The following is a 24,997-nucleotide window of genomic DNA, read 5'->3' as shown; positions in this document are numbered from 1 at the left end:
CGTTGTTGCCCAGGCTGGAGTGTAGTGGCATGTTCTCAGCTCATGCAACTTCTGCCTCCTGGGTTCACGTGATTCTTGTGCCTCAGCCTCCCCAGTAGCTAGGATTACAAGCATGTGCCACCACGCCTGGCTAATTTTTGTATTTTTATTAGAGACGGGGTTTCACCATGTTAGCCAGGCTGGTCTCAAACTCCTGACCTCAAGTGATCCTCCCTCCTCGGCCTCCCAAAGTACTGGAGATTACAGGCGTGAGCCACCGTGCCCGGCCTTGATCTTGTTTTATTTGTGCTTGTCCTCTTTGCAGGCATCTCATTCAATAGACCATTGATGGGGTTTTTTAATTGAATTTTTGAATTTTTTGAATTGAGAATCAAAGGCTTTAACGGTTGCTTTGTGTTGTCTTCCCCCAAAAGGTGTGGTCACTGTCAAAGATTAACACCAGAATGGAAGAAAGCAGCAACTGCATTAAAAGTAAGTTTCTTAGGAATGCAAAAGCCTTACAAAACTTTTTTTTACAGTAAGTTTCTAAGGTGTCCATATTCACCTGTGTATGTTTAAGTAATAAGTATGCAGATGGTTTAATGTTCAACGGGAAGCTAGTTTGCATATCAAAGTTGAAAATACTGGTTCTGTTGTCAAAATCATACTGAGAACAAGGGGATAATACACATTTAAATGTTTACATTGCCTGTTTTTGTTTATTCTCTTTCCCAGATAAATGACAGTTACTCTCAGCCCTGCCAATTCTGTGAGCTGCAGAGTTGCCTCCATGGGCTAACTTTGATTTCCCCCATCATTCCATTTAGATTTTCTTCTGGTGTTCAAGGCTAAAGTCCTTATTGACTGATTGCAAACTGCACCCTGTGCTTTATTACCTTTTTCTGAGTAAGCAGATAATGAATTCTTGTGGAGTCTGCTCTAGCAGAAGGAAAAATTGTTGTTTCTTTTACATTTCCACAGGATGTTGTCAAAGTTGGTGCAGTTGATGCAGATAAGCATCATTCCCTTGGAGGTCAGTATGGTGTTCAGGGATTTCCTACCATTAAGATTTTTGGATCCAACAAAAACAGACCAGAAGATTACCAAGGTAAGGACTTTTCCTAGCTACTTCATTCCCCTGGTAGACAAGAACCTACTGTTCTTTAACAAGCCTGAGAACCTGCTCTACCTGCAAGGTTCTCGACCTCATTGTACCTGAATTATCTATAAATGGTACACAGTGATTCGTACACCCTCCGAGTCATTCTGAAGATGAAATGTGTGTCACACAGGTTTGTCTTATCACTTAATGCTTGCTTAGGTCTACGCTACATTAGCAATGATAGAAAATAGTGTTCTGTGCTCCCGTTGTCTTTCTCATTACAGTCACTTGTATTTAATAAAGATCTACATGTATTTTCTTGCTCTAATCTCTCTTCCCTTTACTGTAGGAGAAGGGTCTAACATACCACTATGGAAAAGGAAACTGTAATTTGAGAGTCTTAGTCTCCTAAACTGTCAATAATAAATGGATACCACAAATTCTGTTTTGTAGATAAGTAAATTGTGGGTGTCTGCTGTGAGCCACTGAGGCAACTAAAGATAAAATTCAGGTTCCACCCTCCCAAGACTAAATGTTATTTCAGCCACACTATTCTTTTTTTCTTTTTTTTTTTTTAAGAGACAGAGTCTTACTATGTTGCCCAGCCTGGACTCAAATTCCTAGGCTCAGGCAATCCTCCTACTTCAGCCTCCCAAGTAGCTGGGATTACAGGCATCACACTCTTAGAGAATTGTCCTGTTATTTAATTAAGATATCACAAACAGGCCAGGCACAGTGGCTCATGCCTGTAATCCCAGCACTTTGGGAGGCCAAGACAGGTGAATCACGAGGTCAGGAGATCGAGACTATCCTGGCTAACACGGTGAAACCCCGTCTGTACTAAAAATACAAAAAATTAGCTGGGCACAGTGGTGGGCACCTGTAGTCCCAGCTACTCGGGAGGCTGAGGCAGGAGAATGGCGTGAACCCGGAAGGCGGAGCTTGCAGTGAGCCGAGATTGTACTCCAGCCTAGGCGACAGAGCGAGACTCCGTCTCAAAAAAAAAAAAAAAAGATATCACAAACAGATTATTCTATTTAAGATAATCAGAGTTGCTGGGTTGGGCCAGATCCATGGTGCTAGTAAACGTATTGGGCATAATTTGTTTGAAGCTGAAATTATGGCTAATTTGGTAAAGGTTTTTGTTGAAGATTTATATGGAACATATGAGTGACTGAACTTTGTCATCTTAGGTTTTGCTTTATGTGAGCAGTACCAGCTCATGGGTTGGGTGGCAGCATCAACATCATAGTAAAAGAGTTGTCTGTCATCGGTGACTTGCCTGAGTCCAACTAATAGAAGGCAGGGAAGGTGGGGGTGAGGGGTACAGAATCTGTCGTGTGTGAGCTGGGAAGGCAGTCCATCCTGGCTGCTGGCTTCTCCATACTCCAGTGTCGTAACTAAACAGTACTTAGTGTCTTGCTTCTCTGTATAATGGGGATGTGCAAGCCTATTTTAAGGTACCAGAAGCTTAATTGAAATAGTACACATAAAGCATATGAGACAAATACTTGGTAAATACGTCTTTGTCTGAAGACAGAGATGTGGCCTTGGACACGTTGTCTCTGCTAGGCTCCCCAGCTCCAAAGTTCTAGGGAAAGACCTTTTTTTTCCCTTGAGTAAACACCTGCTTTTCTGCCTTTGAATAATAATTTGTTTGAGTTTTCCTCCCTTATGAAAAGGTACATGTTTTTAGTTCAGTCAGTCTGCTGCTGTTTTTACAAATTTAGTTTATTGGAACACACCCTACCTGTGTGTCAACATACTGTCTCTGGCTCCTTTTGCACTGGAACTGCAGAATTGAGTAGTTGTAATAGACAGTATGGCCCAAAACGCTGAAAAGTTTTTTCCTAGTATACTTCACGATTTGGCATATGTCCAGATAAAGACTCGGGGAAGGGGCAGTGGTTCAGATGACGGAGATACCTGACATAGATAAGGAGCAGAGGCTGTTTCATGTTGAGGCCTTGCCCTTCTGTGTTATCAAGTGACATACTTGGTAGGCTCAGCCAGCGATACAGTGCAAGATTATCTGAATAGATGCTGAGAGTTGCTGTAATATATCTTGTGGGTATTTTTGTTTTGTTTTGTTTTGTTCGAGATGGAGTCTCACTCTGTTGCCCAGGCTGGAGTGCAGTGGTGCTCTCTTGGCTCACTGCAACCTCCACCTCCCGGGTTCAAGCAGTTCTCCTGCCTCAGCCTCCTGAGTAGCTGGGATTACAGACACGCACCACCACACCCGGCTAATTTTTGCATTTTTAGTAGAGATGGGGTTTCACCATGTTGGTCAGGCTGCTCTCGAACTCTTGACCTCATGATCCGCCTGCCTCGGCCTCCCAAAGTGCTGGGATTACAGGCGCGAGCCACTGCCTATATTTTGTTTCTTGTGTCAGGTCTGGTGTGTTTCAAAAGTTTCTCTTCCTGGGCAGAAAAAAAGGCCGGCCGCCACACCTTAGATCTCTAATCCCAGCACTTTGGGAGGCCGAGGTGGGAGGATCACTTGAGTACAGCAGTTTGAGAAAACTCTAAAAAGAAAAAAAGATTTTTTTTTTTTTTTTTTTCCTGACACGGTCTCATTCTGTCACCCAGGCTGGAGTGCAGTGGCGCGATCTCAGCTCACTGCAGCCTCCGTCTCCTGGGTTCAGGTGATTCTCCTGCCTCAGCCTCCTGAGTAGCTGGGATTATAGATGTCCACCACCATGCCCAGCTAATTTTTGTGTTTTTAGTAGAGACAGCGTTTCACCATGTTGGCCAGGATGGTCTCGAACTCCTGACCTCAGGTGTTCCACGTGCCTCCGCCTCCCAAAGTGCTGGGATCCCTGGCGTGAGCCACCACGGCCGGCCAGAAAAATGAACTTTCTAAAGAGATTCTATTAGATCTAGTTTTGCCTTTAAACTGAAGAAAGCAGATGGCATATGTTATTCCAGTACTTCTGTGTTAGTTAATAGCCCCTGACTCTCTTGAGCAAATAAGTTTTTGGTGAACTTCCAAAGACTATTGTCATCTTGCCTCTTTGAGTTTTAATGTAGATTTGTTACTTATATTAGGATTAAGTTCAGCTTAACAGTATTTCAAGCAAGATAGAAAAAAAGAAGCCTGGAATGGTTTCCAGTTACTTGGCTTCAAAGACACCTCATACCTACTTTTTCCATCTTTTCTATCCGGTATCTCACAGAAATAGTTCCTTTTTTATTTGGGAAATTCCCCTGCTTTCCCAGCTAGATATTAAGCTTCTTATTCATCCATGTTCATGTTCGGTAAACATTTGTGAGTTATTCTCATTAGGAGATGGTATTTGAGCGGGGAGTTTTCGTTCACACTACGTAAAACTTGAGAAATCGGACTGGACACGGTGGCTCACACTTGTGATCCCAGCACTTTGAGAGGCCGAAGTGGGCGGATAAATTGAGGTCAGGAGTTTATGACCAGCCTGGCCGACATGGTGAAACCCTGTCTCTACTAAAAATACAAAAATTAGCCGGAAATCACTTGAACCCGGGAGGCGGAGGTTGCAGTGACCCGAGATTGTGCCACTGTACTCCAGCCTGGGCAACAGGGTGAGACTCCGTCTCAAAAAATAATAATAATAAAAAAAAAAAGAAGAGGAATTGGTTTTCCAAGTGTTAAGTCTAGTGCAAAATGCATTCTGGGGAGAAAGTATGTTCTGTCAGAGATACATGTGTTGTTAGAACTGTGTCACACCTGGTGAAGCTAACAGTGAGGTAAAGACACAGTCTTGGGCTGGGCCAGATGAGGCACTTGCTGAAGGCCGGGCTGAGGACCGCCTACCTTCCGTCTCCTGTAGGTGGCAGAACTGGTGAAGCCATTGTAGATGCTGCGCTCAGTGCTCTGCGCCAGCTCGTGAAGGATCGCCTCGGGGGACAGAGCGGAGGATACAGTTCTGGAAAACAAGTAAGACCATAAAATGTCAGTTTTTACTGTGTCATAATTTTGAAGCCAGAGTGGATTCCTTGTAAAAGATAGTTGTTGTTTTAAAAGTATGTTAAAGTGGTGAACTTTCAATTAAAGAATAATAAAGGATTGGATCCAGCAATCCCAGAGGTAACCAGCCATCCAGCCTGCTCATTTGGCCTCCTCAGAATTGCTGTTGCCAAGGCCAGTCAGTCCCAGGGCCTCTTGCCACACCTGCAGTCCAAGTACCAGGCCCAGGAGCCACATGCTGGCATCCCATGGCACTTGTAGGTCCAGAGTGGGGATGGGATGGACGGGTTTTCCTCTAGGTAGGCTTTGGCAAACCATGATGAGATTGGATTACCTCTTGGCCTGTATCTGTGGCAGTCAGCCCCAAATCCATGGAAAATTCTACACAAATGGATAGGGAAGAAGAGAGAGAGATAGGAGCAGACTGGTGTTTTAGATGCCCTTGTATGAAATGTGAAGCTTAACACTGATGTTCTTGTGAAAAGGCAAACTTGAAGATAGATAAATATTAAATGGGCTTTTACTTTTAGGTGACCAGTTAAACTAGCTTCTTTATACAGGCTCAGAGCTTACCCAAAGATTTCATGCTCTTGCCTTTTATTTTAAACTTAGACATTTAATGAGCATAGTTGCCTGGCCCCCCGCACTCTGCGTGGCAACAGAAAGCAATGCTGCTGCTTCTTAGATTTAGTACTGAAGAACATTCTTCGAAACAAGAAAAGGATTGTTATTTTTAGCTTTGTTGACTGGTAGGGACTTTGTCTATGAAAGATGTAACATAACATCCTGGGATGAAACAGCAGCTGTACTTGAGTCTGAATTGGAACAGTGTTGTTAAAGTGGTGTTTTGAGCCATGTTGAGGTTTCTTTCTAAAAATAGCTGGTGACGGAATTCAGGTACAGGTTATGTGTTGTACTGAATGTATTGATAATTATTGGAAAGTAAAAGACTATTTACCAAGCAAAAATTATAATGCTGAGGAATGTACCCAATTTGAATACAACCGTTTTCACTATTTTATTCACTAAAGAAAAACCCTAAAACTTTGTTAAGATGTAGAAGCAGTGTTAGTATTTAAAATAGGAAAAGTGTTCTTCTTGGCCAAATTGTTGTTTGATGTTTAATGTCATAAATGACAGGGCAGAAGTGATAGTTCAAGTAAGAAGGATGTGATTGAGCTGACAGACGACAGCTTTGATAAGAATGTTCTGGACAGTGAAGATGTTTGGATGGTTGAGTTCTATGCTCCTTGGTGTGGACACTGCAAAAAGTAAGTACCTTCTACTAAGCAGTCTGTTCATTCACAGTGTCTTCAGTACATTCATTAGCTTATCTTGAAGGAGCTGAACTAGATAATAGATCACCACTAAGATCTCTTCCAGCAAAACTCTGACTCTAAGTGAATATTAAACATTGACATTAGTGCCAAGAGCTTCCACTCTCATATTGCCAAAGATTAACAAGGGACTGGCTCATGTCTGGATTTAGGGGCAGTGGTGGAATGGGAAGCTCATGTGAAGGGTAGCATTGTATCTTTAGTAAAGCCACACACAAAATGTTTTCTAGGTGTGACATAACTGGGGATTCGGCAGAAATGCATAGATCAGTTAAAAAGTATAGGCTGGGCGTGGTGGCCCACACCTGTAATCCTAGCGCTTTGGGAGGCCGAGGCAGGCGGATCACTTGAGGTCAGGAGTTTGAGACCAGCCTGGGCAGCATAGCAAAGCCCCATGTCTACTAAAAATACAAAAAAATTGGCTGGGTGTGGTGGTGTGCGCCTGTAGTCCCAACTACTTGGGAGGTTGAGGTGCAAGAATCTCTTGATTGTGGGAGGCAGAGGCTGCAGTGAGCCAAGCTCACACCACTGCACTCCATCCTGGATAATAGAAGGAGACTCTGTCTTTAAAAAAAAAAAAAAAAAAAGGTGTTTGGGCTGCAAGTTAAAATGCAAGTATTTGAGTATTTGGCCTGGTGAGGTGGATCACTTGAGGCCAGGAGTTTGAGACCAGCCTGGGCAACATGGGGAAACCCTATCTCTACTAAAAATACAGAAATTAACAGTGGGTGGTGGCACACACCTGTAGTCCCAGCTATGTTAGAGGCTGAAATGAGAAGATCACCTGAGCCCAGGAGGTTGAGGCTGCAGGGAGCCATCATTGCACCACTGCATTCCAGCCTGGGCAACAGAGAGAGACCGTGTCTCAAAGAAACAAAACAAAACGAATATTTTTCTATAGCCTAGAGCCAGAGTGGGCTGCCGCAGCTTCAGAAGTAAAAGAGCAGACAAAAGGAAAAGTGAAACTGGCAGCTGTGGATGCTACAGTCAATCAGGTTCTAGCCTCCCGATACGGGGTGAGTATACTTATAAGGCTCATTTCATTGTGAAATACATGGTGTTTCGTTACTTCTTCCAATACTCCAGGCCTCCCTATGAGGTAGTAAAGGAGATGTTTAAACCATTTTGTAAGTGAAGAGATAAAGTCACTTTATTGTCATAACTAACAAGTCTGAAACTCAGGACTGTCAACTTTTTCCCCCTAATGTCACACTGCTTCTACTGTATACTTAATGTGAGGTTTCAGCTTGCCCAGACTTATTCAAGTTGCTCATATGGCTGTTGTGAGTTGGTCCATTTGTTCTAGAGCAGATACTTTGTGTTAATTATATACCAGGGCTTAAATATGATTGGGCTAAACTTCACAGACTGTTAAAACTTCCTGATTGATAATTGACCTCTGTGAGTCATTCCTTTGAAATCCATGCAGTCTGGGGAACAGTTTTGTTACATTAAATTACCTATAAGGCCGGAGTGGTGGTTCACGCCTGTAATCCCAACACTTTGGGAGGCCGAGGCGGGCAGATCGCTTGAGGCCAGGGGTTCAAAACCAGCCTGGCCAACATGGTGAAACGCCGTCTCTATTAAAAATACAAATATTAGCCGGGTGTGGTGGTGCATGCCTGTGTAGTCCCAGCTACTCGGGAGGCTGAGGTAGGAGAATCGCTTGAACCCAGGAGGCAGAGGTTGCAGTGAGCTGAGATTGCACCTGTGCTCTCCAGCCTGGGCAACAGAGTGAGACTGCTTCAAAAAAACAAACAAAAAAAAACTAAAATTACCTATAAGGTGGTTTTAGAAACTGTAAAGATTGTGTTATTTTGCATTAAGTGTTAATTGGATTTTTTCCTCTGACCTTTTTTTAATAGATTAGAGGATTTCCTACAATCAAGATATTTCAGAAAGGAGAGTCTCCTGTGGATTATGACGGTGGGCGGACAAGATCCGACATAGTGTCCCGGGCCCTTGATTTGTTTTCTGATAACGCCCCACCTCCTGAGTTGCTTGAGGTAAACTACTTCAACTGCATGTAGTCCAGAAAGCTTTCTTAGCTGATAGTGAGGAATGTTAAAGCAGTGTGACACACTGTTCATGTTATGCCCTTAAAGATACTCTCTTCAAAGTGGTTTTTATACTTTGAAATGGAAAAAAATATCTGATAAATTGCTTTTCATAACTTTTAGCATTAGAATAATTACGCTGAACAGAAATACGAGCTTCTTAAAGATAGAGTGTATTCAATCACTCTTGCTTATCATTCTCAAAGTAATAGCACATTTATCGAGTACCTAATCATGTAACAGGCACTGTTCTGGTGTCTTTATATAGTTTTTTTTTTTTTTTTTTTTTTTTTTTTTTTTTTTTTTTTTTTTTTTTCATTTAATTCTCACATGAACACTGAGAGGTAGATACTGTTTTTATTTCCATTTTATATATGGGGAAATTGAGGCACAGAGCCTCAAGTGTGTATAAACATATAAGACATATAATACATGTAAGTATAATCTATTTAAACAAGTAAGTGGCAGAGCAAGGCTGTGTCCAGGCATTGTGATTTCAGAGACGTGTGCATGTGTGCTGATCCCCCCACCACCACCACAGCTTCCACAGGCTTAAGAATCAGTAGCAGAAAAATCTCCTCTTAGAGAACATGCCTCCGGGTGTTTCCCTACAAGGAAGTAGTCGTGGGAGAAATGTTTTCAGTGAAAGTGACAGTGCGAAGGTCTTGTTTGCCAGCTTACCTTTGGGTGTTGTATCATGCAGCCTCCTGATCGTCCCTTGTCTTCTGGGTCCCACAGATTATCAATGAGGACATTGCCAAGAGGACATGTGAGGAACACCAGCTCTGTGTTGTGGCTGTGCTGCCCCATATCCTTGATACTGGTAAGACAGACAGAAATGATTTCCCTTAGCTGTTCTATGCTAGATGCTCTGACAATACTTCCTAAATAGATTAATTTTATGGACTCCTTTATCTTTACCTTTAAAAAACTTTGTCTGTTTAAATCAGGAGCTGCAGGCAGAAATTCTTATCTGGAAGTTCTTCTGAAGTTGGCAGACAAATACAAAAAGAAAATGTGGGGGTAAGTTACTGAGCTTACTGTCTCAGTGTCATCTGAACAGGTGATTATAGGCTTTCTTGAGAGTGTTTCCCCTGTGTTTTTATAAGCTGTGTTCTGTGTTTGCTCTGCTATATGTTTTTTTTTTTTCCTCCTGCCTCAGCCTCCCAAGTAGCTGGGATTATAGGCGCCCGCCACCACACCCAGCTAATTTTTGTATTTTTAGTAGAGTCGGGGTTTCACCATGTTGTCTAGGCTGGTCTCAAAACTCCTGACCTCAAGTGATCCACCCGCCTCCGCCTCCCAAAGTCCTGGGATTACAGGTGTAAGCCACCGCACCCGGCCTGCTCTATGTTTTTATTCAGGATGTGAAAACTTTATCATGGGAGGAAAAGAAGGAATGAAGGGCTATCAGCACAGCATGCATTTTTCTCATAGGAATCATGTTTTAAATGGTGATTGGGGTGCCAGGTTAGCAGGCAGACACATAAGGAGTAGTGCACCTGAATTCTACCATGAACTTGAAGGCTGGGTGAGAAAGGGGAAATAGAATTGTTTCCTTCTCCTCTTCTGAGTAAGGACTGGATCTAGGCACATTTTCAGAACAGTGTATCTCTTTCCTATTTTATCTTTTTTTTTTTTGAGACAGAGTCTCACTCTCTTGCCCAGGGTGGAGTGCAGTGGCGCAATCTCAGCTCACTGCAATCTCCGCCTCTTGGGTTCAAGAGATCCTTCTGCCTCAGCCGTCTGCGTAGCTGGGACTACAGGCGCACACCACCATGCCCGGCTAATTTTTGTAATTTTAGTAGAGATGGGGTTTCACCATATTGGTCAGGCTGGTCTCGAACTCCTGACCTCAGGTGATCCACACATCTCGGCCTCCCAAAGTGCTGGGATCACAGGCGTGAGCCACCATGCCCAGCCTGCTTCCTATTTATCTTTTTGCTTCTTGTCCTCAGTATCCATTGCTTTCCCCAGGTACCTAGCGCCCCCTGTTGTCCCTCTCTCGATGACCTTGCTCCTCCTCCATTAGTCCAGCGAATGTTTATTAGATGCCTATAGAACGCAACAACATGCTTGATAACCCAAATGATATTGGTGGGATTTCAGGTAAAAAGGGAAAATCCATATAGAAACTCATCTTTTGTTTTTTATTTGTCATTCTACAAAATATCTGAAGCGTGATCTTTTGTTCTCTAAGATCTTCTAGTTAGATCGTAAGCAATTTAAAAGACATATTTGCCCTAAAAACCAGTCTGGTTTTCTAGGTGGCTGTGGACAGAAGCTGGAGCCCAGTCTGAACTTGAGACCGCGTTGGGGATTGGAGGGTTTGGGTACCCCGCCATGGCCGCCATCAATGCACGCAAGATGAAATTTGCTCTGCTAAAAGGCTCCTTCAGTGAGCAAGGCATCAACGAATTTCTCAGGTAATTTGTTTTCTTAGGTTGTTTGTTGTTTTGTCTGTTTGTTTGGTTCTGTTGTAGGTTTGTATTTGAAACTAGGTATGTATAAGCCAGGTAATAAATGGAATTTAAAATGCAAACTAATTCCAGAGAATTGAATGTTTATAAATTAGAGTTTTTAAATTGTCTCCCTGTTCGTTCTTTTTTCCATGGAATACTCTGCTTGCTGGATGAGGAGAAAGCATTGCTGCCCTCAGGCCGCCCTGTGTGCCATTCTGTGCATCTGGCCCTGGGTTCTTTCTAATTCTCATAAAGGTCTCATATGGGCTAGAGGCAGCCCTGTCTGTCCATCCTCACCTGCATATGCATTGTAATCTTGACCTTGGATAAATGTGGTTTCCATTTCTGGGCACTTGGCTTTGGAATGTAGTTATTTATTTGAAAATGGGTGTACTTATGTTACTCCAACAATGTGCAAAACGACATGATAGGTTCTAAAACTCTAAAACCAATATACAGAGCTGTCTACCCTGCTCTGCTATTCAGCTCACCTAATCATCTTTTAGGCAATACAGGGCATTGACCTAAAGAGGTTTTGTTTCCCATTCTTGCTTTCTTCTACATTCATTTCTTAGCTGCTGTATAAGAGATGTTCAGCACACAAAAGGCAGTTGAGAGGCTTGTGATGAATAAGGAATAGGAAGAATAGCACATGAAAGCCTGCAGTGCTCTTGCTGCCAGTCTTCCTACTTGTCGCAGTAGTTTGTGTGTGTGCTGTGTGGAGAGTGGGGGCTCCAAAGTCAGGCGCCTCAGTCACAGCTCTGCCTTGAGTAGTGAAGTGGGAGGCATGGAGGAAGCCCTGTGAGATCAGCTGCTTCAGCCTCTGCCTGGGGGCAGACCGTGGCTCCGTCCCTCCCAGCTCCCACTCGTTGTAGTTGGTTAATATGGTTGATGGGTGTTTTCTTTTTATTTTATTTTATTTTTTCCCCAAGACAGAGTCTTGCTCTGTCGTCCGGGCTGGCACAATCTCGGCTCACTACAACCTCCACCTCCTGGGTTCAAGTGATTCTCCTGCCTCAGCCTCCCGAGTAGCTGGGATTACAGGCACCTGCCACCATGCCCAGCTAATGTTTGTATTTTTGGTAGAGATGGGGTTTCACCAGGTTGGCCAGGCAGGTCTCAAACTCCTGACCTCGGGTGATCCACCTGCCTCAGCCTCCCAAAATGCTGGGATTACAGGTGTGAGCCACCACACCTGGCCAAGGGGGTGTTTTCATTAAGTTTGTGGGGCCAGGCACGGTGGCTCACACCTGTAATTCCAACACTTTGGGAGTCTGAGGCAGGCGGATCACTTGAGGCCAGGAGTTCGAGACCAGGCTGGCCACCATGGTGAGACCTTATGTCTACTAAAAATAAGCCAGGTGTGGTGTTGTAGGCCTGCAGTCCTAGCTACTTGGGAGGCTGAGGCACACCCAGGAGGTGGAGGTTGCAGTGAGCTGAGATCACGCCACTGCACTCCAGCCTGGGCAAAAGAGCATGACTTGGTCTCAAAGAAAAAGAAGTTTGTGGACTGCTTAAGTTTGTGATTGTCATAGAGTAGTATTTATTAAATCATGAAGTCAGAATGTGAATATAAATATATTTCGTAATTTTTTTTTCTAATAATAGGTTTGCTTATTCTAGCCCATTGGTGCCATAGATTGTTAGTCTAGCTCCATTATTCTATGAGTTGTTTGGTGAACTCTAAATATTTGTGCCCACAGTATTTCTAGCTCTGGTTTCCCAACAGCCAGATTACACCAGGTCTGGTATGTTTCAAGTACTGATGTTTATGCACATATGCACCCCGCTGTCTGCCAGCCCACTGGAACCAGTCGCCTCACTGCTGATGTGCTCCCTCTGTACAGGTTCACAGCAGTCTTAGAAAGCTCACAGGCAGCCCATGTTCTAGATCAACGTTGATAATTATTTATGTATTTAATTTGTATTTCAGCAAATGCTCTGCTATTTTTAAAAACTTATTGATAGCAACTGACTTTATCTGATGCAGGGGGCTTAGTTGGGAATGTTGAATCTGGTTGTAATGTTATCCATGATTAAAAAGATAATGTTCTCAAGGTGTTTCTGAGGAAGGTACTGCAGCAAGAGAGAAGAAATGCCTCTGCATAAACAAAGTAGGCAGACTGTTATTTTTAAAGTCGTTTATTCTTCTGCACCAGTAGTCCTTTGTAAATGTGTGTGTGTGTTTTGGTCATTTTTCCCTAAGGGAGCTCTCTTTTGGGCGTGGCTCCACAGCACCTGTAGGAGGCGGGGCTTTCCCTACCATCGTTGAGAAAGAGCCTTGGGACGGCAGGGATGGCGAGGTGAGTGCCCGGGAGGGAGGCTGTGCGGGCAGCAGTCATGGTTTACTCTCTTGAGCCTGTGCATCTCTGCACCTGGAGTCAAGTCTGTTCCATCAGACCTCAGCCCTGGTGCACCCGTGGGCCTTTTAAGAGGTTCTTCTCTGAAGACCCTCATCTTTATCACAAGTTTAAGTGCTGCGTGGCATTTGATACTCTTGACAGCCAAGATACATTTCAGTAGTAAGGTTGCTTTCCTGATTATTACCTTAAAGTGAACATTTAACCTGGAATTCATTTACTTTATCTTAGAAAAATAGAAAATGATAGCTTTGAAATTAACACTTATTTCTGTACTGTTGTGTCCTCCCACCCTCCTCAGAAGGACATGTTCAATGGCTTCCAGTGTTAAAGTGGTGAGTGATGTGATACTGAAATGTTTCACCTGAGTTCTTAGCTTTTCCATCCGTATAATCATAGGTACGAAGGTCAGGGTAGGAGTCAGACTGAGGAGAACCTGGATTGTAAGCAGGAGTAGCTCTGGAGAGTTGCTCTTCTATAAAATGAGATGTTGACCTTCCAGGGTGTCCCCTTCTGCAGATCTAACAGTGGCTTTCTGTCTCCCAGCTTCCCGTGGAGGATGACATTGACCTCAGCGATGTGGAGCTTGATGACTTAGGGAAGGATGAGTTGTGAGAGCCACAACAGAGGCTTCAGACCATTGTCTTTTCTTGGGAGCCAGTGGATTTTTCCAGCAGTGAAGGGACATTCTCTACAATCAGATGACTCTACCAGTGGCCTTTTAACCAAGAAGTAGTACTTGATTGGTCATTTGAAAACACTGCAACAGTGAACTTTTGCATCTCAAGAAAACATTGAAAAATTCTATGAATTGTTCTAGCCGGTGAATTGAATCGTATTCTGTCACATAATATTTTGAAGAAAACTTGGCTGTCAAAACATTTTTGGACTGCTGCTTGAATGTTCTTGGAGGCTGTTTCTTATGTATGGGTTTTTCTAATGTGATTCCTTCATTTGAATATTAATGGCTTTTTCCATTAAAGAATAAAATATTTTGGACAATGCCGATAAATGTATGAAATTAGTATCCACATCATAAATTCAGAGTGATGTTTAGCGGTAAATCAATGTTTTGAAGTGATACGCAGATGTCTTTCCTCCCCATAAACTTTTTTAAACAAAAAACAGGACCTCTTTTCTTCAGATGGTGCCATCTGTGCCCACCACAACAGAGATTTTACATGGAAACTGGGCTCAGTGAGAACTGATTTCCTGCCCAATATTAGTCTTTGGGCTGTCTCTAGTGACTAATTAATTATTAAGGATTCTAGCTGGTTATACAGTTCAAGGCTTTCTATGTTGTTATGAACCTTAAAATAGCCATTAAGACATGAAATAGAGCAGCAGGTTACCAATGCGAACAGGTAGTTCACATTTATGTAAAACATTTAGAAAATGAAGTTTTGAATTTGTTAGAACATTCGAAGGACTTGAGAGCGTTTTATTGTAACTTAAAAAAATAAATACAACTGTCACTAACTTTTGTGAGCAATTTCTCTGAAAAAGATCTTAGTTCTGTAAGACATTTGAACCATTCTCTGGCTAAAGAGGCATCTGTAATAGTCTGCACGAACATGAGACAGAGGTGCCAGCTGGCCTTTCTAGTCAAGAAGACTAAGGTCAATATGGAAGTAGACATAAGGAAAATAATCTTGGTTATTGAGTTGCAGTCCCGGGATCTCCACAGATGCCTACAAAAGAAGACATGGTAATGCTCTAAGTGCATAAACTAGTTTCCTGTCTTACCCTTTAATTTTTGAGGAAGCTCACCAGGCACTGAGCGTACATTCTGCTCTGCGTAGCTGTGGTCCACCCCCTCCAACCCTCTCCTTGCTGTGCTTTAATGTGTATGACATGTAGATTTTCATAACAGGCTGACAAATTGTTTTGTTTTTGAGACAGTCTGTCACCCAGGCTGGACAGCTCACTGCAACCTCTGCCTCCCAGGTTCAAGCAATTTTCCTGCCTCAGACTCCCAAGTAGCTGGGATTACAGGCATGCACCACCACTCCTGGCTAATTTTTTTTTTTTTTTTTTTTTTTTTTTTTTTTTTTTTTTTGAGACAGAGTCTTGCTCTGTCGCCAGGCTGGAGTGCAGTGGCGTGATCTCAGCTCACTGCAACCTCCACCTTCCAGGTTCAAGCAATTCTCCTGCCTCAACCTCCCAAGTAGCTGAGACTACAGGCACACACCACCACACCCACCTAATTTTTGTATTTTTAGTAGAGACAGGGTTTCACCATGTTGGCCAGGTTGGTCTCGATCTCTTGACTTCGTGATCCACCCGCCTCAGCCTCCCGAAGTGCTGGGATTACAGGCGTGAGCCACTGTGCCCAGCCCAAGTGTTTTTTAGTAGAGACAGGGTCTTACCATGTTGGCTAGGCTGGTCTCAAACCCTTGACCTCAAGTGATCCGCCTGCCTCCCAAAGTGTTGGGATTACAGGCAGATACCAGTTTTTTGAAAGTATCTCCCATTCTACAGTAAGGTGCTGAGCTTACTGTAGAAATACTGCTGTTTCTGGATACCTACATCCAGTATACTTGCAGCGGCTACTTCATCCAGATGTCGGAAGACAGAGTTTAGAACCTCTCTTAAACGCTTGGTGGATGACTTCTTATGCGGCTGCAGGAGCACTGCCTGGAAGTTCACTGGTAGTCCGTACCTTTTCAGACAGACAAAATGTGTCAGTTCACCACTCCAAATGCAAACACGGATAGAAGGAACCTGATGAAAAACAGTACATTCCGAGGACGAAAAGCTTCAACCAACACAGCTTCATAAAGTCAACCTCGAGCAAAATGCCTTGGGTCAGCAGTGATCTCTGGATAGAAAAAGGTCTAGAATTTGCTAACCCCCTTCTGATAGCTAGTTTTCAACTACAGAGCAAAGGAGGTCACCCCTCTGGCCATGAGTGACCATTCCATGGTGCGTGCTCAAGTTGAATGCAGGTAGTTGGACTGAACATTCGGACTCCAAGGCATTTGTCTAAAACCCAGCTTGGCTGTTTTTCTCCACTAAAGGAGAGGCAAAAATCTGGTTTATCAAGATTGTTACTATTTTCGCTGAGTTTTTGGGTAGATAGAAAACATTTTTAACATACCTAGTTGTATGCCTGAGCGCATTTAAAACCAGTTCTTGGGATGAGCTATTCCTGGGGTGTTAGCCCACACAAAATACAGCAAGTGCTGTAAATGGTAAACATTTTGTGATTGTTGAAGTATTTTTATACTCAGAGAGCAAAGGATCGGATGTTCAGTAGTTAGCACCTGTGTTTCCTCGGGATCCCCAGGCCTTGATGTGAAATCCATTTTTACACGCCCTTCCACTCACCTAGTACTGTGCTTTGTTCAGACTGGGGTCTGCCGTAAAAATAAGTCCTGGGAGCAGGACCTATTAATATTACTAAGGTTTTACTTTCTTTTTTTTTTTTCGAGACAGTCTATCTCTGTCACCCAGGCTGGAGTGCAATGGTGCGATCTGGGCTCACTGTAGCCTCCACTTCTGGGTTCAACCGATTCTCCTGCCTCAGCCTCCTGAGTAGCTAGGATTACAGGCACCCGCCACCACCACGCCGGGCTAATTCCACCACAGTCATTACCAAGTTGCGCTGGAGGTTGCTTATTCATCTAGGACATGTCTAAGCTTAAAGCGCTCCTCCCCCAGCAGCCTGGCTTGAGGGAGAGGCCTCCCTCTGTTGTGCTCGCTGTGGTGGGTGGTAGGCACCCTAGGTCCTTAATGGACATACACTCCAGCCTTTAACCTTTCCTCAGCCTCTGAGCCCTTCTGGCCCTGTCCTGTCTCTGTGGCACCCGTCCTGCTAATGCCTTCTCCATTCTGCCCAGAACAAGACACCATGCCAGGCGCAGTAGCTCACACCTGTAATCCCAGCACTTTGGGGGGCCAAGACAGGCTGGATCACCTGAGGTCAGGAGTTCAAGATCAGCCTGGCCAACGTGGTGAAACCCCGTCGCTACTAAAATTACAAAAATTAGCTGGGCGTGGTGGCGCACGCCTATAATCCCAGCTACTAGGGGAGGCTGAGGCAGGAGAATTGCTTCAACCTGGGAGGTGGAGGTCGCAGTGAGCTGAGATTGTGCCACTGCACTCCAGCCTGGGCGACAGCAAGAGTCCGTCTCAAAAAAAAAGACCCCAGGAGTGGCTGGCCCGTCAGTCTCAACCTCTTTCTTGGGCAAATGCGCATCCTGGAAGGCATGGACAGGCTTCACTGTTAGGCCTGAGAGCAACCGACTTCTCAGCCGGGCAGGGTTGATCTGGGGCCACGTATACTATAGATGGCTAGAACACTCCCAGGAGCCGGGTACACCCTCCAACCCAATGCTGCCATCCGTGTCGGTACAGGCTTTTGAGATGGGCGTGCACAGGTGCGCATGGGTACAGGTGTGGGTGTGGTGCATGTGCGGGGCAGAAGAAACAGGAACCAAGGTCAGATCTGTATCTGGACAGACCACACACTGACAGCCACATGGAAGGTGAATTGGAGGCCAAGAACAAAGAGGAGGCTTATGGCAACAGCCAGGCCGGTGGGGCCAGACCCGTGAAAGAGAGAGTGCAAAGGCGGAGTGGACCGGGCCTGTCAGGGGTGTCTAAACTGACCCTGAAGTTTGGGGTCTGATGAGGGGAAGGATGAGGAGGCCACTGGCAGAAACGGGGAAGCAGAGGAAGGGGTGCAGGAGGGGAGATGAGACAGTTACCCAGGTAAAGCCTACGGCAGGCGGATGGCAGGACCTGGAGACCAGGGAACATGGGCAGGAAAACGAGGGAAAGTAGGGGACATCAGCCAGGGGGACGGCAGGGAGGGATGAGGAGCTCCTCAGTGCAGGCGGGGAAGGGGTCTGGAAGGTCACACAGAGGGCCCCAGGGGCTGGAGGAGCCCAGGAGGCTGCGAGTCAGAGCAGCAGGCAGTGCGCAGCACTCCACGACGCAGGATGCAGCCACACAGGGCAGAAAAGTGGCCTTCAAAGGCGTTTCTTCTCTGATTCTACTTTCATAAAAATCTGTGAGAATTACATATCTATTCATAAAAAACCAACAAACCCTACACCTAAAAGGGCACCCACTGGCACGCTGGCAGTGTTCTCTCCTGGTGTTAAAATTAAAATTACAGGAGATTTTTATTCACTCTGCTTACCTAGAATTGCCAGGTGAAGCTTTTTTTTTTTTAGCCTGAGTTTCTCTTGTTGCCCAGGCTCGAGTGCAGTGGCGCGATCTCGGCTCACTGCAACCTCCGGCTCCCAGACTCAAGTGATCCTCCCACCTCAGCCTCCCAAGTAGCCAGTACTACAGGCCCACGCCACCACACCCGGCTAATTTTTGTACTTTTAGTAGAGGTGAGGTTTCACCATGTTGGCCAGGCTGGTCCCAACAGTCCATAACAAGAGCCTTTTTTTTTTTTTTAATTAGGCAAAGGCTGGGCATGGTGGCTCACGCCTGTAATCCCAGCACTTTGCGAGGCCAAGGTGGGTGGATCATCTGAGGTTAGGAGGAGCTGGAAACCAGCCTGACCAACACGGCGAAACCCCGTCTCTACTAAAAATACAAAAAAATTAGCTGGGCGTGGTGGCGGGCGCCTGTCATCCCAGCTACTAGGGAGGCTGAGACAGGAGAATCTCTTGAACCCGAGAGGTGGAGGTTTCAGTGAGCCAGGAACACGCCATTGCACTCTAGCCTGGGCGACAAGAGTGAAACTCCATCTCAAAAAAAAAAAAAAAAAGGCAAAATAAGCTTTGTTGTTGGTGTGGTTTTGGTTTTCTCTCTGGACTGCCTTGAGGGGTGGGGCTTCCAGGCTGAGGCCGGAGGCAGCCCGACAACACCTTCCAGGAGCCACTCGGGCCCTGCAGGCTTCACAAGGGTGGGGACAGGAGCCAGCCAGAGGGTCCACAAGGGCATGCGGGTAGGGCAGCTGGGGAGAACCAAGATGACACTTGCCCCAAGTGTAGCAGGAACGGAGGGAGCAGACAGCAGGGGACACAGGGCTGAGGGGAGGGTGTACTTGACTCGGAATTGAGCGTGTTGCCAACAGCCACAGTCACAGAAAGGAGACAGGTGGAGGATGGAGAAAAGGCATGAGCTGGGGCACCCCGATAGCTCCCCCAGACCCTGCCCATCCTCAGGACAGCCCCAGCCGGGGCATCGCTGCCACGCACCTGAGCACGGACTCCACAAACACTCTCAGGGCCTTGATGTGGATCCAGGCAATGAAGGCTTCGCTGAAGTTCACCTTGAGCCAGCGCAGCAGGGGACCCTGCAAGGACAGAAGAGCCAGGTGACCCCTGCTGACCACCCTGCCTGACACAGAGCCAAAAAAAGAACTTGGGTTTTGACAGAGCACGCCCTGAGCTGAGAAGAAGTGCCCAGGAGCCAGAAGCAGAGAGTCGGTCAGACCAGCCCTGGGTCAGGCTCAGGACCTTGAGATCCAGGGCACCTGGTGCCAGGGAAGCTCAGCGGGCCAGCCACCCGGTGCATGCACGGGGCCACCACAGACTGCAGCACGGGGAGCTGGGCAGCCCCTGACCTCAGGGCTTTCAGCAGGCAGCCAGGGGCTTCTGCCTGACACTGCGCAGCCAGGGAGCCCACCTTCCCAGAGGCTCTGCCCCCAGGGTCCTGGCATCATCCACAGCAGCCACCTCCCCTCACAGCCCCACCTCACGTGGCCACAGCAGCAGCCACTGATGCTGGTGTGGCAGGTCCTCCTGGGAGCTCAGAGTTTTGGAGCAAGAGCTCCGAGCTCCCGCCTGACACTGCAACTGCCCACAAAGGTCAGGGGTGGGTTCAGCAAGGGCAGCCAAGGGAGGAGAGCTGAGCTGCCAACCACCACCCCAGCCAGGGCCCTGCCCGTCCCAGCTCCAGCCACCTCCAGCCAGGCGCCCGGGGAGAGGTGCCCTGGCCGACAAGCACCCTTCACTGCTGGCGGGGGCAGCTCCAAAGAGGCCCTGCAGATTAGGAGGAAGGCAAGATTCCAGCTCCTCAAATTTAAGACCTCAAAAGCCATATTAGAGAACAGAAAAATGCAAGGATTCATTTTCCCAGAAGGCGCCTGAGCTGGCGAGGAGATGCGAGCCAGGGACCCCGGGGTTCCCGGGGCGTTGCTTACCTCACCCTCGCCCTCACTCTCTCTCTCTCTGTCGGTCTGCCCCGCAGCGGGCCTATCAGGGTTACCTAGCGGGGTTACCTTAACCTTGTGGTCCGGGAAGGTGGATGATCCCTTTTTAAGAGCAACACAGGAAGTTTGCTAAAGGCACAGAAATGATTTATTAATCTTTCAGCAAACATGCATCACAAACAAATAAATCATTCTCATCGCCTGAAAGGCACGCGAGAGCAAGCTCAGGAATTCAGGCCCACCCTCGGGACTCGCGTGCTGGCTAGACTAGAGATGTGGTAGGTGCCCACCGGGCTCCTGGAGTGGTGAAGGCAGAGAGAAGGGCAGTGTTAAGGTCTTTGGGTTGCACATTCCAAGCACAGAGCCGATCTCTGGCAGAGGGGTCAGTCCTGAGCCCCCTCCCCTTGCTTGGGCTCGGCCAGGACCCCCATCACAGGCCGACCAGGACAGCACCGGGAGGCATTAGTGGAAACAGCTCTCTGTTCTCTGTCAAGGTGGCTCCACCGTGCCCAGCCACAGATGCCTTCCTGGCATTCGGGGGGCACCTCGGCATGCAGAGTGCAGGAGATGAGTTGGGCATGCGGTTAGGACACTCACCCTTTCCCATTCTGTCTCTGCCAACAGGTGGGAAACACAGGGACATCCCACTCTGCTCTCAAAGTACACTCAAACCCCAGGGCCTGGTCTGTCCCTCTGGTTGAGTGACAAAAAGGATACAAGACGTTTGTTTGGTCATGCACTTCTAGATAGGTCAGAGGGGGCCAGATTCTCAGGAGGCCAGTGGGACTGACCCAAGCTGAGACTGCCTCCACCTCCCGCCCACAGAGAGACCGTGGCAGGGCCCCGAGGGCAGTGTGGGCGAAGGCTACGCCATGTAAAATACGCCAGCTGGCAACCTGAGCCCCACGTGGCAGGCACCAGGCTCCTGTGTGTCACCCTGTTCCCCGGGGGTCTGGCAGGCCTGGGCCAGTGCCCAGGTGGGTGCCAAAGGCCCTGCTTTGCCACCTGTCCCCCAGCAGGGCCTCCCTGGTGTGGAGGCTGCCATGGTCTAGCCCCGTCCAGAGATACGGTGCAGGGGGTTGGGACCAGGACTGAATCAAGCTGGGAAAAATCCTGGCTAAAGAGAATAGCCGGGGCGTGCCCAGGTAACGAGGGTTTCAGGTGAGCTGAGGCTAAGGAAGAAAACACTTTGGAGCTCAGCTTTCACGGGGGAAAGTCTTTCCTGCCTGGTGTCTGGGTCTGTGAGCCCTGCTCTGAGGACTGGAGCATCCAAAGGGCCGGGGGTCCCCTGCTCCAGCTTGGCCCCTCGTCTTCAGGAGGGGACGCCCTCCCCGCAGGCTCAGCCAGAGCCCAGCAGCGTCTGGCTCTGAGGCGTGTCTCACTTGCTACGCACACATATGTCCACATACACACCATTCATGCGCGCGCACACACACACACACGTGTGAGCGCCCTGTGCTTCTATTTCAGGGGAGGAGGGTGAAAAATCCCTATATAAACTTTTATATTATCAGCTGTTGTTTCCTTCCTAAAGGGAAACAGACCAGACCAGCAGAGGGGCTCCGGGAACCCCACTATGGGGGCTCCATGGCTGGGCTCGCTTGTGACGGGGTGGCTGCTCATCCCCAGTCCCTGCGAAAAGGTTGCTGACAGACGGCCAGGTCCCCAGGAGCCCAGAGCACACACTTGGCAGCACGGACACTGGGAGCACTCCCAGCCTGCCCGTGGCCACGGCGCTCCTCCCCACGGAGGTCCTCACAGTGCTGTGTTCACACAGCGACTTTCCCCCAAAGGCCTCAAGAACTTTCTACTCATTCCTCCCGCCCCGTCACTAGAGGCTGGACTGGAAGGTGCTCCACGGAACCTTCCCTGGTGGGCACGAGGAAGAAGGGGCCCAAAAACATTCCACCCAGACAGGCTCCTTCCAAGTTGCCCGGCCTAGCCCAGCACTGCAGCAGGAGGACCTGAGTAGGGGAGGTGCTCACTTCCCAGAGCGATGGAGTGACCTTCCCAAAGCTCTCCTGCTCACATTTCACATGCAAGCATCTAGTTTTGCTCCCTGGTGAGCTAAGCTGTCCTCCTCCATGAAGGGTTTCTGAGTGGCTGTGGTTGGAAGTCTCCAGTTAAGCACCCTCTCCGTGCTAAGGACACGGGAGGTAAATACAGGGGCTAGTGGCGCCCTGGAAACCTCACGGCTGCAATCTCCAAGGCCCAGCACTGCCCACCCTGCACACAGATGCTCCCGCCTGGAGCCCACGTGCCTCGCTCAGTCCCAGGAAGGCCTGGCAGGGTCCTCTGGCCAGCTTGCCTCTCAGAGCCTCAGTTTCTCATCCATACTGTGGAGTTAGCAACCCCTTCCTGGCAGGCCGGTGCTCGGGACCAGTGAGAACGTATGTGGAAAGCGCTGGCTCGGGCGGGCCCCTGGCTCCCGCCCCCAGCTCCACCGCCTGGGCTCCTTTGTGTATGTGGAAAGCGCTGGCTCGGGCTGGAATCCCAGCACTTTGGGAGCCCCCAGCTCCTGCCCCCAGCTCCACCGCCCGGGCTCCTTTGTGCTCATCACCCCTCCCCCCAGACCCTGCTCAGGCGTCCCAGGAGAACAGACGGTCCCCGTGGTGTGAGCCCAGGAGCCTGGGGACAATGAGAGGGAGGAGGGAGAGCTGGAGACCTGGGAGGACTCTTCTATCCCCAGGCCACCAGGTAGGGGTGGGAGGGGCTGCTCAATCACATACTTACATACTGTTGCTTCTTATCAGACAGCAATCGGGCCATCTCCTCCCTTTCTCTTTTAATTTCTTTCTCATCATAGTAAAATTCACGAACAGTGAACCTTAAAACAAGCAAACCATGGGCTTTCACTCAGAAGCTTTCCAGAGGGGCAGAGACCCCCCGCAGCGGGAGATGAACCAAACCCGGAACACCCTTACTTGTTTTCTTTGGCCTTGGTTTTGAAATCTTCAATCACTTTTCGAAACAGAGTCACAGTGAAAAGGCCCCCTTCCTTGTCCTCAGTAATGAGTCTGTTGGAGAGAAGCATCTGTTGGCTGGATTCACTGCCAGGCCCTGTGTGGGAGTGGGGCTCAGAGGCCCCAGGGCCTGGTGGCCTGCACCTGCGGTCCGTGGCAGCAGCTGACGGCTGGGGAACCAAGGACACTCCCTGAGATTTCCTAACCCCTGGCTGCCTGCCCTTCCCTCCTGCCCCGTCCACACCCCTCCAGGCTAAGGCCTCAGGGGGCTCGGGTGCAGGGAGTGCAGGGGCCTGGGCTTTAGCTCCTGCTTATCAAATTCCCGAGAGACCAAGCCCTCCTGGGCCTCCGTCACCGCAGCTGGCACAGGGTGTGCCTGGCTCTGACGTGCTGCCCAATAGTGAAGCAGAGTGGTGGAAACTATCTTACAAGGTCCATTTCACTTCCGATGTCACAAAGTCCTAATAGGACACAGCCTCCCAAGCATGTCTCAACACAGGACCACTGGGGCCACTGTCTCTAGCAACTCAGGAATTCTTGGGGCCAGGAGTCTAAGCATCTCTGAGTCGTATTGGCCAGAAGACTGGAAGTGGGAGCCCTCAGGCCCAGACACGATCTCACAGCACGCTGGCATGCTGGCGGGGTCACCCTTCCTATTTCTCAGAGCCCATGCCCATAGGGGTTGCCCCCAGACTCCAGGTATTTCCAGAGTCATCTGTGCAGGCTTTCAGGTGGCCTGTGACAATGGAGGGCCTGAGGCTCTGGTCTGGGAGGTCAGGCCACCTACCAAAGCAGCTGGTCCTGGCAAGGATCCCCGGTGCTTGGCCTTTAAAAGCAGTGAATGCTCCTGCCAGCACACCGGCTTCCAGAGCCTTGCTCCTCTTCCCTGCCTCCCCTGTAACCTCGGGCTGTGATTGTCCTGTTCCTTGCACCCTTCAACATAGATCCCGATTGCCATCTCGTAGCCCTGGGAGAGCCCCGTCCCCCAGCAGGGGCCCCAGGGCAGAGGCCTTGCACCGGGAGTTCTGTGTGTGGGGAGTCAGATGAACAGGCTGGCTGCCTGATGCGCATTCTAAAACCTCTTCAAATTACAAACCATTTCAGCCATACAAAAAGGTATAGAGGAAAATGAGTACCAAGCTGGGTGTGGTGGCTCACACCTGTATTCCCAGCACTTTGGGAGGCTGAGGCAGGTGGATCACCTGAGGTCAGGAGTTCGAGACCAGCCTGGCCAACACGGTGAAACCCCATCTCTACCAAAAATACAAAAATTAGCTGGCTGTGTTGGTGCACACCTATAATCCCAGCTACTTGAGAGGCTGAGGTAGGAGAGTTGCTTGAACCCGGGAGGCGGAGGTTGCAGTGAGCTGAGCTCGTGTGCCACTGCACTCCAACCTGGGCAACAGAGTGAGACTCTATCTCAAAAAAAGGAAAACATGCAGCTTTGGATCAGCCACCCAAAACCAAAGTTCCAGCAGGTGAAAGCCCACATGCCCCTACCCCACTATGTGCCACTCACTCCATCCTGAGCCACTAACATCCTAAGCGTGGCCTTCCTCCCCATGACCCATCCCCATAATTCCCTGTGCACCTGTGTGTGCCTGAGTCACACCCATTTCACATTCAGTTCAGACTCTCTGCTCATCTGCAGCTGCCTTTCCCCTTCATCCCTCC

General features: G+C 48.1%; 2 protein-coding genes across 3 annotated transcripts in view; one reads left to right on the top strand and one right to left on the bottom strand.

Annotated features, from left to right (window-relative positions):
* Positions 1 to 14,719, top strand: part of PDIA6 (protein disulfide isomerase family A member 6) — a 28,355-nt gene extending 13,636 nt beyond the window's left edge. The window contains exons 3-13 of the mRNA XM_032172207.2: positions 414 to 471; positions 961 to 1,087; positions 4,888 to 4,994; positions 6,165 to 6,295; positions 7,263 to 7,377; positions 8,227 to 8,367; positions 9,157 to 9,241; positions 9,369 to 9,441; positions 10,686 to 10,844; positions 13,087 to 13,183; positions 13,787 to 14,719. Of these exons, the coding sequence (XP_032028098.1) occupies positions 414 to 471; positions 961 to 1,087; positions 4,888 to 4,994; positions 6,165 to 6,295; positions 7,263 to 7,377; positions 8,227 to 8,367; positions 9,157 to 9,241; positions 9,369 to 9,441; positions 10,686 to 10,844; positions 13,087 to 13,183; positions 13,787 to 13,855 (1,162 nt within the window). The 3' untranslated portion in view covers positions 13,856 to 14,719. The remainder of the gene's footprint in view (positions 1 to 413; positions 472 to 960; positions 1,088 to 4,887; positions 4,995 to 6,164; positions 6,296 to 7,262; positions 7,378 to 8,226; positions 8,368 to 9,156; positions 9,242 to 9,368; positions 9,442 to 10,685; positions 10,845 to 13,086; positions 13,184 to 13,786) is intronic.
* The window catches only part of ATP6V1C2 (ATPase H+ transporting V1 subunit C2), a 57,505-nt gene continuing 47,220 nt past the window's right edge, over positions 14,713 to 24,997 (bottom strand). The window contains exons 9-14 of one of the 2 annotated variants that reach the window (XM_032172208.2): positions 23,285 to 23,377; positions 23,094 to 23,187; positions 20,352 to 20,489; positions 19,405 to 19,502; positions 15,770 to 15,902; positions 14,776 to 14,931 (exon numbers count right to left, since the gene is read on the bottom strand). In XM_032172208.2, coding sequence (XP_032028099.1) covers positions 14,842 to 14,931; positions 15,770 to 15,902; positions 19,405 to 19,502; positions 20,352 to 20,489; positions 23,094 to 23,187; positions 23,285 to 23,377 — 646 coding nt within the window. In that variant the 3' untranslated portion in view covers positions 14,776 to 14,841. Of the gene's footprint in view, positions 14,932 to 15,769; positions 15,903 to 19,404; positions 19,503 to 20,351; positions 20,490 to 23,093; positions 23,188 to 23,284; positions 23,378 to 24,997 lie in introns of both variants that reach the window. The other variant, XM_032172209.2, reaches the window with a different exon arrangement.

The sequence above is a fragment of the Hylobates moloch genome, unplaced genomic scaffold (assembly GCF_009828535.3).
Source record: "Hylobates moloch isolate HMO894 unplaced genomic scaffold, HMol_V3 SCAFFOLD_13, whole genome shotgun sequence".
NCBI classification, from domain to species: Eukaryota; Metazoa; Chordata; class Mammalia; order Primates; family Hylobatidae; genus Hylobates; species Hylobates moloch.
The sequence above is the reverse complement of the archived record's forward strand: the minus strand, read 5'-3'. Positions and strand labels throughout refer to the sequence as shown.